The sequence below is a fragment of the Leuresthes tenuis genome, unplaced genomic scaffold (genome assembly GCF_036924035.1).
Source record: "Leuresthes tenuis unplaced genomic scaffold, fLeuTen1.0.hap1 SCAF_16, whole genome shotgun sequence".
Lineage (NCBI taxonomy): Eukaryota > Metazoa > Chordata > Actinopteri > Atheriniformes > Atherinopsidae > Leuresthes > Leuresthes tenuis.
Window position 1 is genome coordinate 5914952 of NW_027325370.1, and position 13704 is coordinate 5928655.

Genomic DNA, 13704 nt, shown 5'->3' on the forward strand with positions numbered 1-13704 from the left:
GTTCATACATGTGATTATGCCACAAAGGGTGCATTGCCTATTTGGCAACTCATGACGAGTTTAATGCTGTCAGCAGCCGAAAGAGTTTCATGTGCATATCTCATTATTTGTGAAAGCCTTGAGGAAGACACACACAGACAAACACACATACACACATAACCACACGGTCCATTATGGAGTCTAATCTATTCATAGCTATTTACAGCTGGATGTTACAATTTCTAATGTTTTTTACTGATGTTAGCTCTATCAGACTATGGAAAAGAAAAAAATTCTCCTCTACAGTGCCTGTCAGAGCAACTCTCAGGTTTTATACTATAGAAACACCCCAGACCTACACATAACCCACACCTTCATCCTCCAAGCCTTTTTTGTTTTCCTGCCGTTTCTCCCCTTCTTTTCTTTTCTACAACAGTCATCGTGCCAGTCTTTGAGTCTTCACTAATGGGAGGAGGAAAGTCTCTCAACACACAGTGGGGGACCCTGAGCAGCATAAGGCCATATTAGAGCGTGCTCACTAGGGAACGAACACAAATGCACGCACACACAAGAGGTATGGGCATACATGCACACAAAAACAACCCCAAGCATCCCTTACAACACCCCATATGACAAAAAGACACAACCTTTCAAAGAATGTGGATAAAAGGTTAATCGGTTTCAACAAAAGATTCTACCCTGGAGCACAGCAAACTTTACCTATTGCCTATGTGAGTGCCTGTGAGTGATTGAGAATAAAGATTGAAGTGATTTTTCCAAACACAGCAGGACATGGCGCAGCAGCATACTTAAGGGGCAGATTGAAAATGTGTGTATGCGTTTATGAGTTTTAGTGTGACGACAATGCTGAATGTGCTAACCTTTTGTGCTACGCAGCAAGGCTCTGAAATGTGCATTGGACACCTTTTATTCTTGAAAGTGATCACAGCAGTCTGTCCAACAAAGTTTGTTATAATAATGAACAATGAAAATATCTTAAACTAGATCTTTCTGAAGTCTGTGGTTTTAGTTCTATGGCAAGTTATGCATAAACAGAGGAATTTTCCTCAAAAAGGGCGAGTTAGGTGCAGAGTAATAGAAGAATAATCAAATCACTAATCAAATATAATTTAAAAATAACAATTTAACATGTTAGTAGACTAAAGTCCAAGAAAAATTTTTTCAATTTATAATTGTTAAAAGTTTACGGAATCTATAAAAAAAATAACATCTTCCTTGAAGATCCTTCAATCAGCAGATTAATCGGTAAAATGTAAGGGTGTCAGGATTGGGTATAAAATGAGCATCCACCAAAGACTTTGCAAAGTCGTTACAAACAAGGATGGCTCGTGGCTCACCACTTTGTGTCTTAGTCAGAGAATTATCAATAGATTGCAAAACAATATTTCTAAATGTAAGTTTTACAGGACAATCCTAGACCTCCTTTGTACTTCTATCTTACAGCAGTGTGGCTTCATAGACACAAAGTGTATGAACTTGACTTGCCTGCCCAAGATCTAGGTCTGTCTCTTTGTACAAAACATATGACAAATTAGGGGAATCAGAGAAAAAACACAGACTGCTGAGCAGCTGAAATCGTATATGTAGAAGAATGGACACAGATTCCACTTGCACACTCCATAAAAAAGTGTCCTCAAAAAAAGTATATCTGAAAGGAAGGCGATGCGACCTAATGGCGAACATGTCTCTATTTTTTATCATCCCAAATTTTGAATTTCTTTATTTTTTCTAAATACAATACTTTTCTGTAAATGCTTTGCTATATTCTGTCTCATATATATAACCGGTTGTGTGTATGTTGGAATTGGTTAGGCAGGTAACATTATAGCCAAATTCACATTCATGCTCCTGCATCCTTTAAAAGAGTTTGTGCTCTATGATAATATATCATTATCCTGTGCGACAGAGAAGAAACACACAGAAGAGCACACTTTTTAATCTGGGTTAGGGTCGATTGATATCCCTCCATTGTCCATGCATTTAATATCTTGCTACAGCATTTATTACTCTATTTTTTGTGAGAAAAGTCTCTTTTTCTCATCTTGGTTAAACTAAACCAGAGATGGTTCATTCTTATGAACCATTTCCTGTATCTGTGTCATGTTTTCCACTGCTGGGCGGCCGACTTAGCAGATGGTTCAGCTCTTGACTTCATTAGCCAAAAGTGTGAGAAGTGAATATGAGCACATATTACAAATTTCTTTACCCCATTATGATCAAAGTAAACATTGTAAACATAAATATGAACACAAAGATGGCATTTTGAGACTGGCAAATCAAAGACAAATGTACTTGTTTGTGTGTCATAACCAAACTCTGGCAAGATCTGGCATCAGATATATCTTTGTATCTTTGCAATCTGAGTATATCAATACATAAATATATACATATAACTTACAAAAAAACTCATATCCAAATCTACTTTCATCAATCCACATGTTCACTACACTTGTTCTGCATCTGTGTAAAAAAATGGCAAGCGTAAAGCATTCCATATCATTAGAGCTGCTTACAATATGTCATATTTTACCTAACATGTCACAATCTGGTGGGTATTGAGCTTTTAGGCCAAACGCTCAAGGCTAGAGAGGGGTGCATTGAATCACCAAAATAAAAATGGAGCACTGTAATGAAACAGACTGTAGCATAAAATTAATTTAATCCTGATAAATTTGCTTTATTAATTATGGGACACCAAAATAATTAATCACCCATCCCTAGTTTATGCCCACAAACATTAAATACAGTTACGGTTTAAAGTCTTTTTCTTTCATCCTTTAATAATAATTCAACTGTGAGTAATTTTGAGATAGCATGAGATTTACCTCTTCAGAAGTCTGTTGACAAATCATATTAGACTACCATTAACAACTAATGGTAATGTAGTCAGTTAAATACGTGTCAGATAAAACTTGATAACTTGCGTCAGTGACTAATAACTTGTGTCTGACCAATTTAAAGTATGGCGGTAAAATAAGGAAGTCTGAGCCTCCCACGTGACAGCCACTTCCTGCGCAGAGTTGAAGTAAAAGACATCAGCCTTATCTGCTGTTGCAGCCTGTCTTCTTCTCTTTGCTGTCTGACTTAAACTACATTAACCTACTATCTGGAATTAAACACAGAATACTTATCCATATGCATAAGTCTGCAATCACTAAGAAGTAAAGAAACTGACTTAACACCAACAGAACACACACAGAGAATTCTTCGGGACTTCAGGCAAGAAAAATCGTCCATACATTTGTTAGTCAACAAGTGACAATAAAAACCTGGCCTGGGCCAGGGCAGGAATGTGAATGTTAAGACACAATGAAGGAGATCATGTCACAGTAATCCAAAGGATTTTTTATTGTGTTATCTTCGTGAGTAGATCTTGAATTAACACTCCAGTAAGTGGATACAGTATGCAGACAAACTTATTTTGCACTCCTCTGATTTAGCATGGCTGTCCTACACATTGGATCTCCCTAGCATGTAAGGCAGTGGTTTACCTAAATGTGCATACTATGTATTCAATCTTATATGTTTTATCTTAGATGCTTATTTCAATTCTTGATTATTTTTTTTGTTTCTTATTTGAGATTCAGGAAAAAGTGTCCTTTGTTTTTTTATTTTTTTGACGTGGCTCCAATACAATGAAATAATAAATCTAAAGATTTCGCTCCAAACTCAAAATCAAGATTTTAGATTATTTTTTCCATCTAAACTTATTACCAGTATCAGTAACTCATCAGTGACTTCAGGTTGATGATATTAGAAGAAAACAGGAACAAGAAGAGGATGACTTACATCTTTGTTGGTAACATCTGCTTGAACCAGGGTTCCATTCAGGCACGGTTCCACATAATGCAATTCTTCATTATACTGGAGGATTAGATGGAAATTCATCATAAATATGATCACTTTAAGTTCTATAAATATGAATTAAATGAAAAAATTGGTCAAATGTTAAAAAATACACATTATGAAGACCTTACACAATTCACTCGTCTTGACATAAAACACAAGCGTATACATACATTACACAGCACATAATATACCCAGTGCCTGCCATTCTGTGATAATACTCGCCATTGAATGCATCAGCATGAATTAGACTTCAAAGAACAATAAAAACAACGGAAGTGTGTTCTTCAAAGCCAGTAACTGTGCCCTAATCTATAGCCGTGTGTATGTGTGAAGTCTTTTTCTGAGTGTGTGTACATATCTCCCACTGCCACACTCTCACTGCATGGAGCTATTTTCTCTCAAGTGTGTAAAAATTTGTTCCATCGGTGCAGAGACCTTTGACAAAAAAAAATTTTGTTTGTTTTTTTCATGATGGTATATGTGCAAGAGTCGAAGTGACATGGTAATAAAAAAGAGTATTCAAAAATTAAAGAGATGTATGACACATTCTTTTGAATTGTTTGGGGGAAACAGTATGTTTCTGCCTGATTGTCAAATCCCCTTTACTCTGTTTTTCAGAAGAAAAGTATTGAAAATAGTTCTGTGATGGACGGGCAACCTGCCGTGGGTGTACCCTTCCTCGCGCCCTGTGGCAGCTGAGACAGGCCCCTGCGGTCCTGAACCAGACATCAGAGAACAAATAGCTTAACATATATCAATGGTTTTAAAGCCCAACTTCTACAATGGCTCACCATCAGACCAAAGTTGTTAAGCCCAGAGAAAAACTGTCTATGTGGAAACGCTCTGCTTGATACATTTATCAATTTTTGGAAATTCTGAATTTTCAGAAAACAAGACACAGATATGTTTTGTACTCTCTTTCCTCAATACTTTCATTCTTTTCCATACTGCATCGGAACTCTATCAAACTGCATGCATACACTACACACTTGGAGAGCTGCATCAACTTGAAAAATTGCAACAATAGTTTAGATGCCTGAGGGAGGATAAAACCAAAACTTTTGCATTTCAAGTCATTCAACTGACTGTTAATTACTTGAGAGTGTGACAGAAGAGTAAACTGATTTGTTCCCGTGTTTCTTCTCATGTGAAAAGGAGACCATAGATATGAATCTGTCTCATTTCTGTATGTCCCTATGTGTGTATAGGTGTCTTTCAGAGAGCACTTACCTCATCTAAAAGAGTACAGAACTTAAGCATTTTATGTACCATTCCCAGAGCTGTGAGCACATTTGTGTGTACTTACAGCAATTATATTAAAAAAGTCATCATCTCCAAGAGTATCCAGGATGGAGGAAACAGTCTGCCTGGCGATCGTCAGTCTCAGGCCTTTCATGCTGCCACTAACATCCACCAGGATCACCACATCCTTTGGAGAGGTGGCGGCCTGGATGTACCACTTCCGGTTACGACAGTCAAAGGCTATGACTCCATGTTCGTCTGGCTTCCATTTGATTCCTTTAGGAACATCAAGAATTGAACATGAACAGTTATCTGTAATAATATGACAGAAAATATGAGCGATTCATCTGTTCTTAGAACACTAAAGACTTTCAACCACTCCTTCTAAATCACAGCACAACTTTCCTAAAACATTCAGTATTTCTTTTTTAGAACTACCTCTGCCACAACAGCACCCAATTTTCAGTGACTCAGAGCTTAAAAATCTTAGAAGCATTTTTTCTACATGTTTCTACATGTAAGTAGATATGCAGAAAAGATTCTAAAGCACAGAAAAAACACTGTGTACCTCACACTCAATTTCTTAGAAGATTCACACTACTATTGTTTCGGAGGCATCCAGGTAAAAAACAAACAGCAGAGGAAGCCCTTTAATAGCCTCATCCGCTCCATTATGTAAGACAAAAGTAGAAAGAGATTGGAGATACTAATAAGCATAATTAAAGAGCACTTAAATGTAGGTTCAAAATTTCAAAAGATAAACAAAAAAGATCTTTCCTTTGATTTTCTCATTTTCACAGCGATATACAGTAAGCATTCACCAATTAAATTAACATTTTTAATTATGCTCCTTTCATTTCTATTCATTCCACTTCACTTGTTTCTATTTTTTTTCTATCCTCTTCATCTATTCCAAGCTCTACCAACTCCGTTAGCCCTCTCTCTTTACCCCTTCTTTCCTCTTCTATCTCCTCTCCCACTCTGCTAGCCTCGAGTCACAGTCTGTCACTCACAGAGAATCCCCACACACCTGCCATTCTGTTTTAACACGGCAGCGACTTAATTACAAACAGAGTCTCTAAGCGCCACACACCCACCCTTCCAACAAGCACACGCTTACCTGGGTACTGCCTGAAGAAGCCTTTGGCACTGCCAAAGTATTGCCATATGAGAGAGGGGTCTCTCTCAAAGTTATCCACAAACACTTTGTTCAGGGCTTCGGACCAGTACACACCATTGACAATTGCTGAGTCTAAAGAATAAAAACGGAGAGGCAGAGACAGGCAAGAAAAGGAGAAAACTAAAGAAATCTGTTTTTACAGTCCAGGAGGTTTTCAGGTATCTGCTCATTCAGTCGTATCAAATCACACAATGCAAGTCCACAGATCTGCATCAAGAGCTAGTCGTTACAGAAAGATACAGAGCACATGCATGAAAACTGAGTGAAAAGATGAGAGGGGAAAAGCCATTAGAGAAACAAGAGAACAGGAGAGACAAAGGTTAATAATTACAGAGCATAGTGAGTGAAAGCTGACTAAAGACTCAAATCTCAATCTGTCTGACTTGTGTTTTATGTGGAATAATAGGTAAATTAAAAAGTGCTTTTCCCATGAAAATATATTTTTTTTAGCTGAAACACAGAGCAATGCAAATCTGAAAAGCAGTACCTGCCCTTTGGTTAAGTAGTTACTACATCCGATTTTTTTTAATTTATTGTTAAGGTAGTACTAAATGCACCGTGACTTAGTGCACTGACACCTGAGCTGTAGATGCCTTAAAACACAGACAAAGTCAACCAGACAAAGCTTTAAAAAAACAAATCTGTTACATAAGAGAAAGCAAATGAGGTTGTTATGTGCTATAAGTATTAACTGTTTAATTGTTATTTGGATGGTGATTTTATCAGATGATGCTGAAGTTATGAAATTAGCATTTTTATCAGAGCAGAGCATAAGTCTCAACATGCTTTGACGGAGATCAGAGGTTGACACGTAGCCTTCATGAGCCACTCTTTAGTATGGCTTGTTTCATTGTCTTACAAAAGTTAGAAAAAATGTGTGTATGGACTCTCCTTTTTTGGCAATTCAACTGATTTTCTTATAAACTACATCTGAGTGTAAACAATAGGAGAGAAGCAAATTGATGCAAATGTAAGATGTTGAGGTGATGATGCCCACCCAACCCCCCAATCTCCATGCCAAGAGCCAGAGTTATAGAAGACAAAAAAGTAGACCAGAATACACTGAACTTAAGCCAACATTTTCTCCTGTAATGGAAGTACTGTATCATACAGTGTGCATCTGCTAGTACACTCATGTGCATTTATGCAATATGTACGTGTACGCACAATAGACTCTGATTATAATTCCCTCCAAACTGATGCGACATACATCATAGTTTAGTATATCCAATTATGAAAATTTCTTTTCAATTTTCAGGCTGAGGGAATCATGACTGTACTAGTTAACGACCAGACAGTCAAGCCCATTACAGCTGCTTACTTTTTGGTTCAGAAACAGGGTGGGAGGGATGGAAGCAGAAAAGGATGAACAGACAGACATATAATACCCTTTAGAGAGAAAGAAAAAGACAGCCAGGAAGGCACACAGAATGAGGGGTGTAAATGACAGAGACAGACACACAGACGAGCACCTAATGGACAGAAGGAAAGGAAAGTAGATAACAGATTTCCCATCATCTCCTGTGCTGGTAACATTGTTCTGCTGTCAACAGTCATGCCAATAAGCCATAATTGAATTATGTTTCTGAAAGCTAGCACACTAAAGCCCCTCTTGATAGTAAACACCCATCAACCTCTATGGAGTGGAGAGGAGGCTGGATTTGATCCAGACTTCATTTACACAACAATACAGTAGCTTCTGGTGCAGTTTGAGAGTTTATTACAATGTGAACTCAACATAATGAGTGAGCTAGTATGGGCTCTTCCTTCCCCATAAGCTGTCATTTATATTTATTTCAACTAATACACTCCTTACTTCACTGTAATCAAAGGAAGCTACCATCCTTCATACATTTGCATAAACTCAGATTCAAAATGCAGGAGTGAAAAGTGATGTTTTCACACATGGATGTGAACACTTGTCTGCACAGGCTTTAGAGCGTATCAACCTGCTGTGAATGTATATTTGCCCTCACTGCATTCATGGTACTTCATATGTTCTGTCATGTTGTTTCATAAAAATAAAAAAAATCCACAGCCACAAAGCTCTCCACTATCATGGACTTACTGTCAAATTTATCACGGTTGAAGCCAAACAATTTATGAAGTGAACAAGCTGCAGCAAGCTCTTCAGTCGCATATAGAGAGAACTTGGATGACAGCAACTGGCTTGACACGGAGGGAAAACTGATTGTCTTTCTTCATTCAGAACGGTTTTAGTACAGCCAGGTGCAAGATCAAACCTGTTGCCATCATTACCAAAAGTAATGACCAAAAGTAATGAAGCCATAATGTGTCACACTCATTTTAGGCCATGCATCTGTCCTGGATAACGCTCAATTGTGGGACTCCAAAACTGGAGTAGACGTAGCTTAAACCAGTTCTATCCAACCAAATCTATCTGGATTGGTATGCATATTTGCTTATTTATGTCCATGGCCACAATGTTTTAAAATAAAGGTACCATTCTTTATGTACCTGCTGTCACTGGGTGCTGGGTATCGTAACTTAGGAGCACCATTAATGATTGCTTTTTTTTTTTTTATCTTTGCCCAATTCAAATCTGAAGGATCAGACTAAGAGTGAACATAGTTACTCTGAACAACTCTTGTGGAACCAAACAAAAAACAATCTCAGTGTTCATCAACTCAGACTTCAGACTCAGAGTCTGTTAAAACTGCTTTTGCTACCATAACCCTCTGCTTTATTACCACCACTAAGGTGTTGTTGTTTGTATTGTGCTCACTTAGTGAAAATAATGGTCAAGTACAACTTTTTAGTTTTGAGGAGTTTGTCCAGTTGCCTGGAAGACTTATTTTCTTTCTACTGCACACTATAATTTACTTCTATTCTTTTCTATTCGATTTCTTAGCACCCCTTAGCCTTATTCTTCTTTTGCAGTTCTATCTCCTGTTGTACACGTTTCTTTTATTCTCACTGTCTCACTCAACCGTTTACATGTGGTCCGATGGTCCTCCTGCTTTCCTCTGGCTGAGCTGGGCTGTAGCTCATATATTTTTGGCAAATTGCTTTCAAACAGTAACAAGACTGTTCTACTTCTTGCACCACTCTAATTTAGCGAGAGTTGTGAAATCATAACTCGTATTAATACAAATTAGCATGCTATGTTACAGTACTGTTTCCACCACATTGTTGACTAAAAGCAAATGACATGGCATCAAAACATAAATTACATGGGAGTACTCCATCATGAAGAATATTAAGGAACTAGAAATTCTGTGTTGAGCACTTGTAATTGTTTGCAATTTAAGTAAGAATGTTGCAAATGTTTTGAACAGTCATTTACATAGAGTTCCTCTGTCTCCTTTCACAAAGCATTGAGATTTTGACACCCCACTGATGAGCTCCCTGACAACACATCCACATTACTGCTGCCCTTGGATAAAACATGCAGATATAGCTGTGGTTGTGTATGCGTGGAGTAAGAGTACCTGAGTCTACTCATTTGCTTGTGAATCAAATAATAAGTACTGTTCCTCTCTTTGAATCAGCCTGCCAACCTCACTTTCCTTTGCACTTTCATTAATTTTGTTTCGCTGACTTTCCTGCTGTCACTCTCACTCGTTTAGTCACTTTTTTTTTTTTTTACCTAGCTGCAATTAATCTGTTGCTCAGGTCCTCCATCAATCTGACTTAACCTACTTTCTTCCTCATTTACTTTCTCACCCTTCTCTCCCCATCTCTCCACATCCTTTCTGTGTCTCTGGTAGCTGGGTTAAGCCGACATGACATTCACTCTGTCCACTGAGCGTTGTATAAGGCCTTGACTTCTCTGGTTGGATTTGAGTAAATCAGGAGAAGTATAATTATTTAATGTCTAATTAAGTCAATGTGTAGTAGGGATCATCCAAAGAATTACAATTAATGAAGTCAAATCCATTTCGTGTCACAGCCGCACATGAATGTGCACTAGGACACATGTATTTTTTTTTACTGAGTGTTCCTATTTGGGCTAGTGTTTTGATTATTTCTTTATGTGTGTACAAATCAATATTTCTGTGATCATTTTTCTCCTTTCAGTCATTTTAACCTGGATTGGCTTGTGGGATTAATAACTGGGGCTGCAGAGAACCGTAGAGGTTAGCGCTGTCATGGCACAGTAAGAAGGCTCCTGGTTTTAATATGGACTGTGGCCTTTCTGTGTGGAGTTTGAACACACACACACACACACACACAGTGTTCTCCCTGTGCATGTGTGGGTTATTTGGGGGTACTAAGGCTTCCTCCCACTATCTAAAAACACACTACATAGATTAACTAGTGATTCTAAATTGACAGTAAGTGCAAGTCTGAGTGTGCATGGCTGTCTGTCTTTGTGTTGGTCCTGTGAAGAACTGGCAACCACCCAGGGTGTGCCCTGCTTCTCACCCAATGGCATTTGAGATAGGCTTCAGCCCCCCATTACCCTAGATTGGAGAAATCAGGTGTAGACAATGGAAGAACAACTTAATAACCACCATGTGATCGTTTTTGTGTAATTGGGGAGGTAATAGCCTAAAGTGGAGGTGTAGTTATAATAGCTGTAGTTATAATAATTATTTGGCAGCTTCATCACTGCAAGTGAAATATAGGGGGGTGGGGTGGGGGTTGGGTGCTCAAAGAAATTACCAGAATGAAGAAGGCTGAAACACAATAACTACTGGATAGGATTCATGAGCTGAGGCATCAAGACTGGGTCACGAAATGCCTGAAGACAGATTTTTCAACAGCCTTACATTATGGACAGATGAAATCAAAGGGACTCTTGCTGGGCCACATGGATGGGCCAACAGGCCAACAGACATCACATGCACACAAGCCCTCCACTGGTTGACTAGTTAGCAAAGGCCTCAAAGATGAGCAAATAATGAATTAGCCCATTCGTTACCTGATTTAAATATTATTGGGAATGTGTAGGTCCTTCTAAAATGTGATCTTTACAGTCAGGGAAGACGACACACTTCTTTGAATAGAATTTGAGCTGTTTTGGCTGCTTCTTCAATCAAAGTCGATCATGACTAGAATTAGAAATGGACAGAATCCATGGAAGGATCATAGCAGTTATTAGTTGGATTTCCATTTATCATCTAAGCAACCTTTTAAAAAAAAAAGCAGATGTGAATCAGACACATTCTCAGTGACTGGTTTGGAGCGAATAAACTTGACAGTGTATTGTTGCCAGTAGGTGGCGTATAAGTTACATTCACAAGGAGAATTACTGGTCCTTGCTGGAATCAAACCTTGGGGAGCATAAAATAATGATAACAACTGCTGTGGACATCCACAAAAGGAAAATAAGAGAAGTCTTCTCCAGGAATTACTTTTCCAGCTGAAAATATCTAGTTTATCAAACCATATCCGAGAAGATGCAAATTTGTCATAATATAAGTTTTTTGATGGCCATTTCGGACCAAAAATCAGCTTGTGAGTCCTGTCATCTTTAGAAGTGAATTCTATCCCATAAATGTGTATCAAGTCTTCTTAGAAACAGGCAAAAAACACCTCAACTGAGGGTACAAACTATTAGAGTAGTGTAAAGTAGTTTTTCATTCTTATTATTTTCATTCAGCTTTTCTCATTTATAGATTCTGAATATGAATCAAAAATGGCAAACCCAGCTTTTGAAGAGAGGAGTGACACTCTGATCAGTTCATGTTCTGAAAAGCCAGCAATGCATGTATGCACTTCTATATTAATCTAAGAAAGACAAAACTCCACTTTCTGTTATTAATTGTGATCATGGGTGGTGGACCTACCTTTGTTGTACATGTTGGTGGGCACCTGGACCACACTGAGGCTAAGGTTGACCGACAGGTTGTTAAAGTGATCATTCGGTTGCAGGATAAACTCTCCTCCCAGCTCTACATTGTTCCCCTTATCATCAACCTCATTGATCAGTACTGCATTGAAGTATTCATACTGGAAAGACAGACAGAAAGAGAAAAGAATAGTTTATTGAAACAGTCTATTGAAACTATCGATCAAGTGTCTCTATCTCAATATATTCAACATGCTGAGTCATGCTTTCGGTGTATAGGAGGGCTTGGTCACTCAAGTGCTGAGTCAGAATTGTTAGCATACTGAGGTAACTTGAATCCTTAGATCATCCCAGGATGTGTGGCTTGTTACAGAAGAAGGCTGCTGAGTAGACAAATCTAACCTCAAGCTTCTGCAGACTCCTTTTCTGCTGCATGAGATGCTCTGCCTCCAAAGTATTTTTAGTACTGCGCACACTGGTGAGAGTATTAATAAATCATAGAGCTAGACAAATATAGAGCACATGACTCTCTGCATCCCAAAGGCTCTGAAGATAACCTAAAGGGGCAATGCCTGAAATGCTAAAGTTGATGCAGAACAGGAGACAACAAACAGGTTAAGATACTCAAGCAACAGAGATTAAAACAAAATCACATACATGTATTTTATGCTTGCATGTAACTTAATTACATGGATACATCATTTAATTTTGATATGTACTTGTTTAATGATAACTTTGAAATATATCAACATTATTTATCCATTGGTAAATGCATCAGTATTTGATTATTATTTGTGTATTTTCAGATTATAAAAGTATATATATATTTCTTAAACTTTCAATGAAATTTTTTTTTTATTTACATATACTATAATAATGATTCTTGCTTCTGATAGTTGCTTTGAAATTTGCTTCATGTGACCTCTTCCAACAGTGTCAAAGTAAACTGTCAACATGCCCAATTTTTAATTCCTCAATTCATTTAAACTTCAGTTAACCAGGCAAGTTATTACAATCAAAAGACATGTTTGCAATGATGGTCTGGCAAAAGGCAAAGCCTTTTTGAAGAAACTAGGTAAGAAGTAAGCTCAAAGAGGTAAGCCCACAACATGGTGCTTCGACTCTTTTCTCAGCTGAAAAACAATAACCCGTTTGCAGCAACAAATGAATATGGGTGGAGTAAGAGCATAGAGTAATCTTAGAATCACATTACCTGTTGATCTCTAAATAATCCTGACAAGGACGTCAAAAGTATTTCACTGTGCTACCAGGTTATTCAGTGGACTCTGTTCTGAAAGACACACTCATCCTACCACTCTCAGTTCTCCATTTTAGCACCAATAGACTTCATTTGGATGAATCCTCCCAGGTTCTCATGAGAAGCACCACCATCCCTTCAGCACAGAGCAAAACACAGATAAAGCCATCAGTTAGGCTAGTAAGCCTTGTGCCTATCAATGTAATTAATCAGGCCTGATTAGACTTAATAGCCTTTCATCAAAGGGAACGCTGCCATTTCAAGGTGAGAGAGCACCGTGTTGTGTACTTCTGTCTGCATTTTTATCAATCTCTTTTAGCCTGTCTTTTAGCCTGTCTTTTTCTTTTCATCCCAATATGGACACAAAACTTACAAAGAATGAACTTTACCGTTAGATAATGGAGCAAAGACTGTTTA

At 38.0% G+C, this 13704-nt stretch overlaps 1 protein-coding gene across 1 annotated transcript in view; it reads right to left on the reverse strand.

The window, feature by feature from the left end:
- Nucleotides 1-13704, reverse strand: part of cacna2d3a (calcium channel, voltage-dependent, alpha 2/delta subunit 3a) — a 117711-nt gene that overhangs the window by 53186 nt on the left and 50821 nt on the right. The window contains exons 5-8 of the mRNA XM_072367437.1: nucleotides 12028-12190; nucleotides 6212-6343; nucleotides 5156-5367; nucleotides 3790-3864 (exon numbers count right to left, since the gene is read on the reverse strand). Of these exons, the coding sequence (XP_072223538.1) occupies nucleotides 3790-3864; nucleotides 5156-5367; nucleotides 6212-6343; nucleotides 12028-12190 (582 nt within the window). The remainder of the gene's footprint in view (nucleotides 1-3789; nucleotides 3865-5155; nucleotides 5368-6211; nucleotides 6344-12027; nucleotides 12191-13704) is intronic.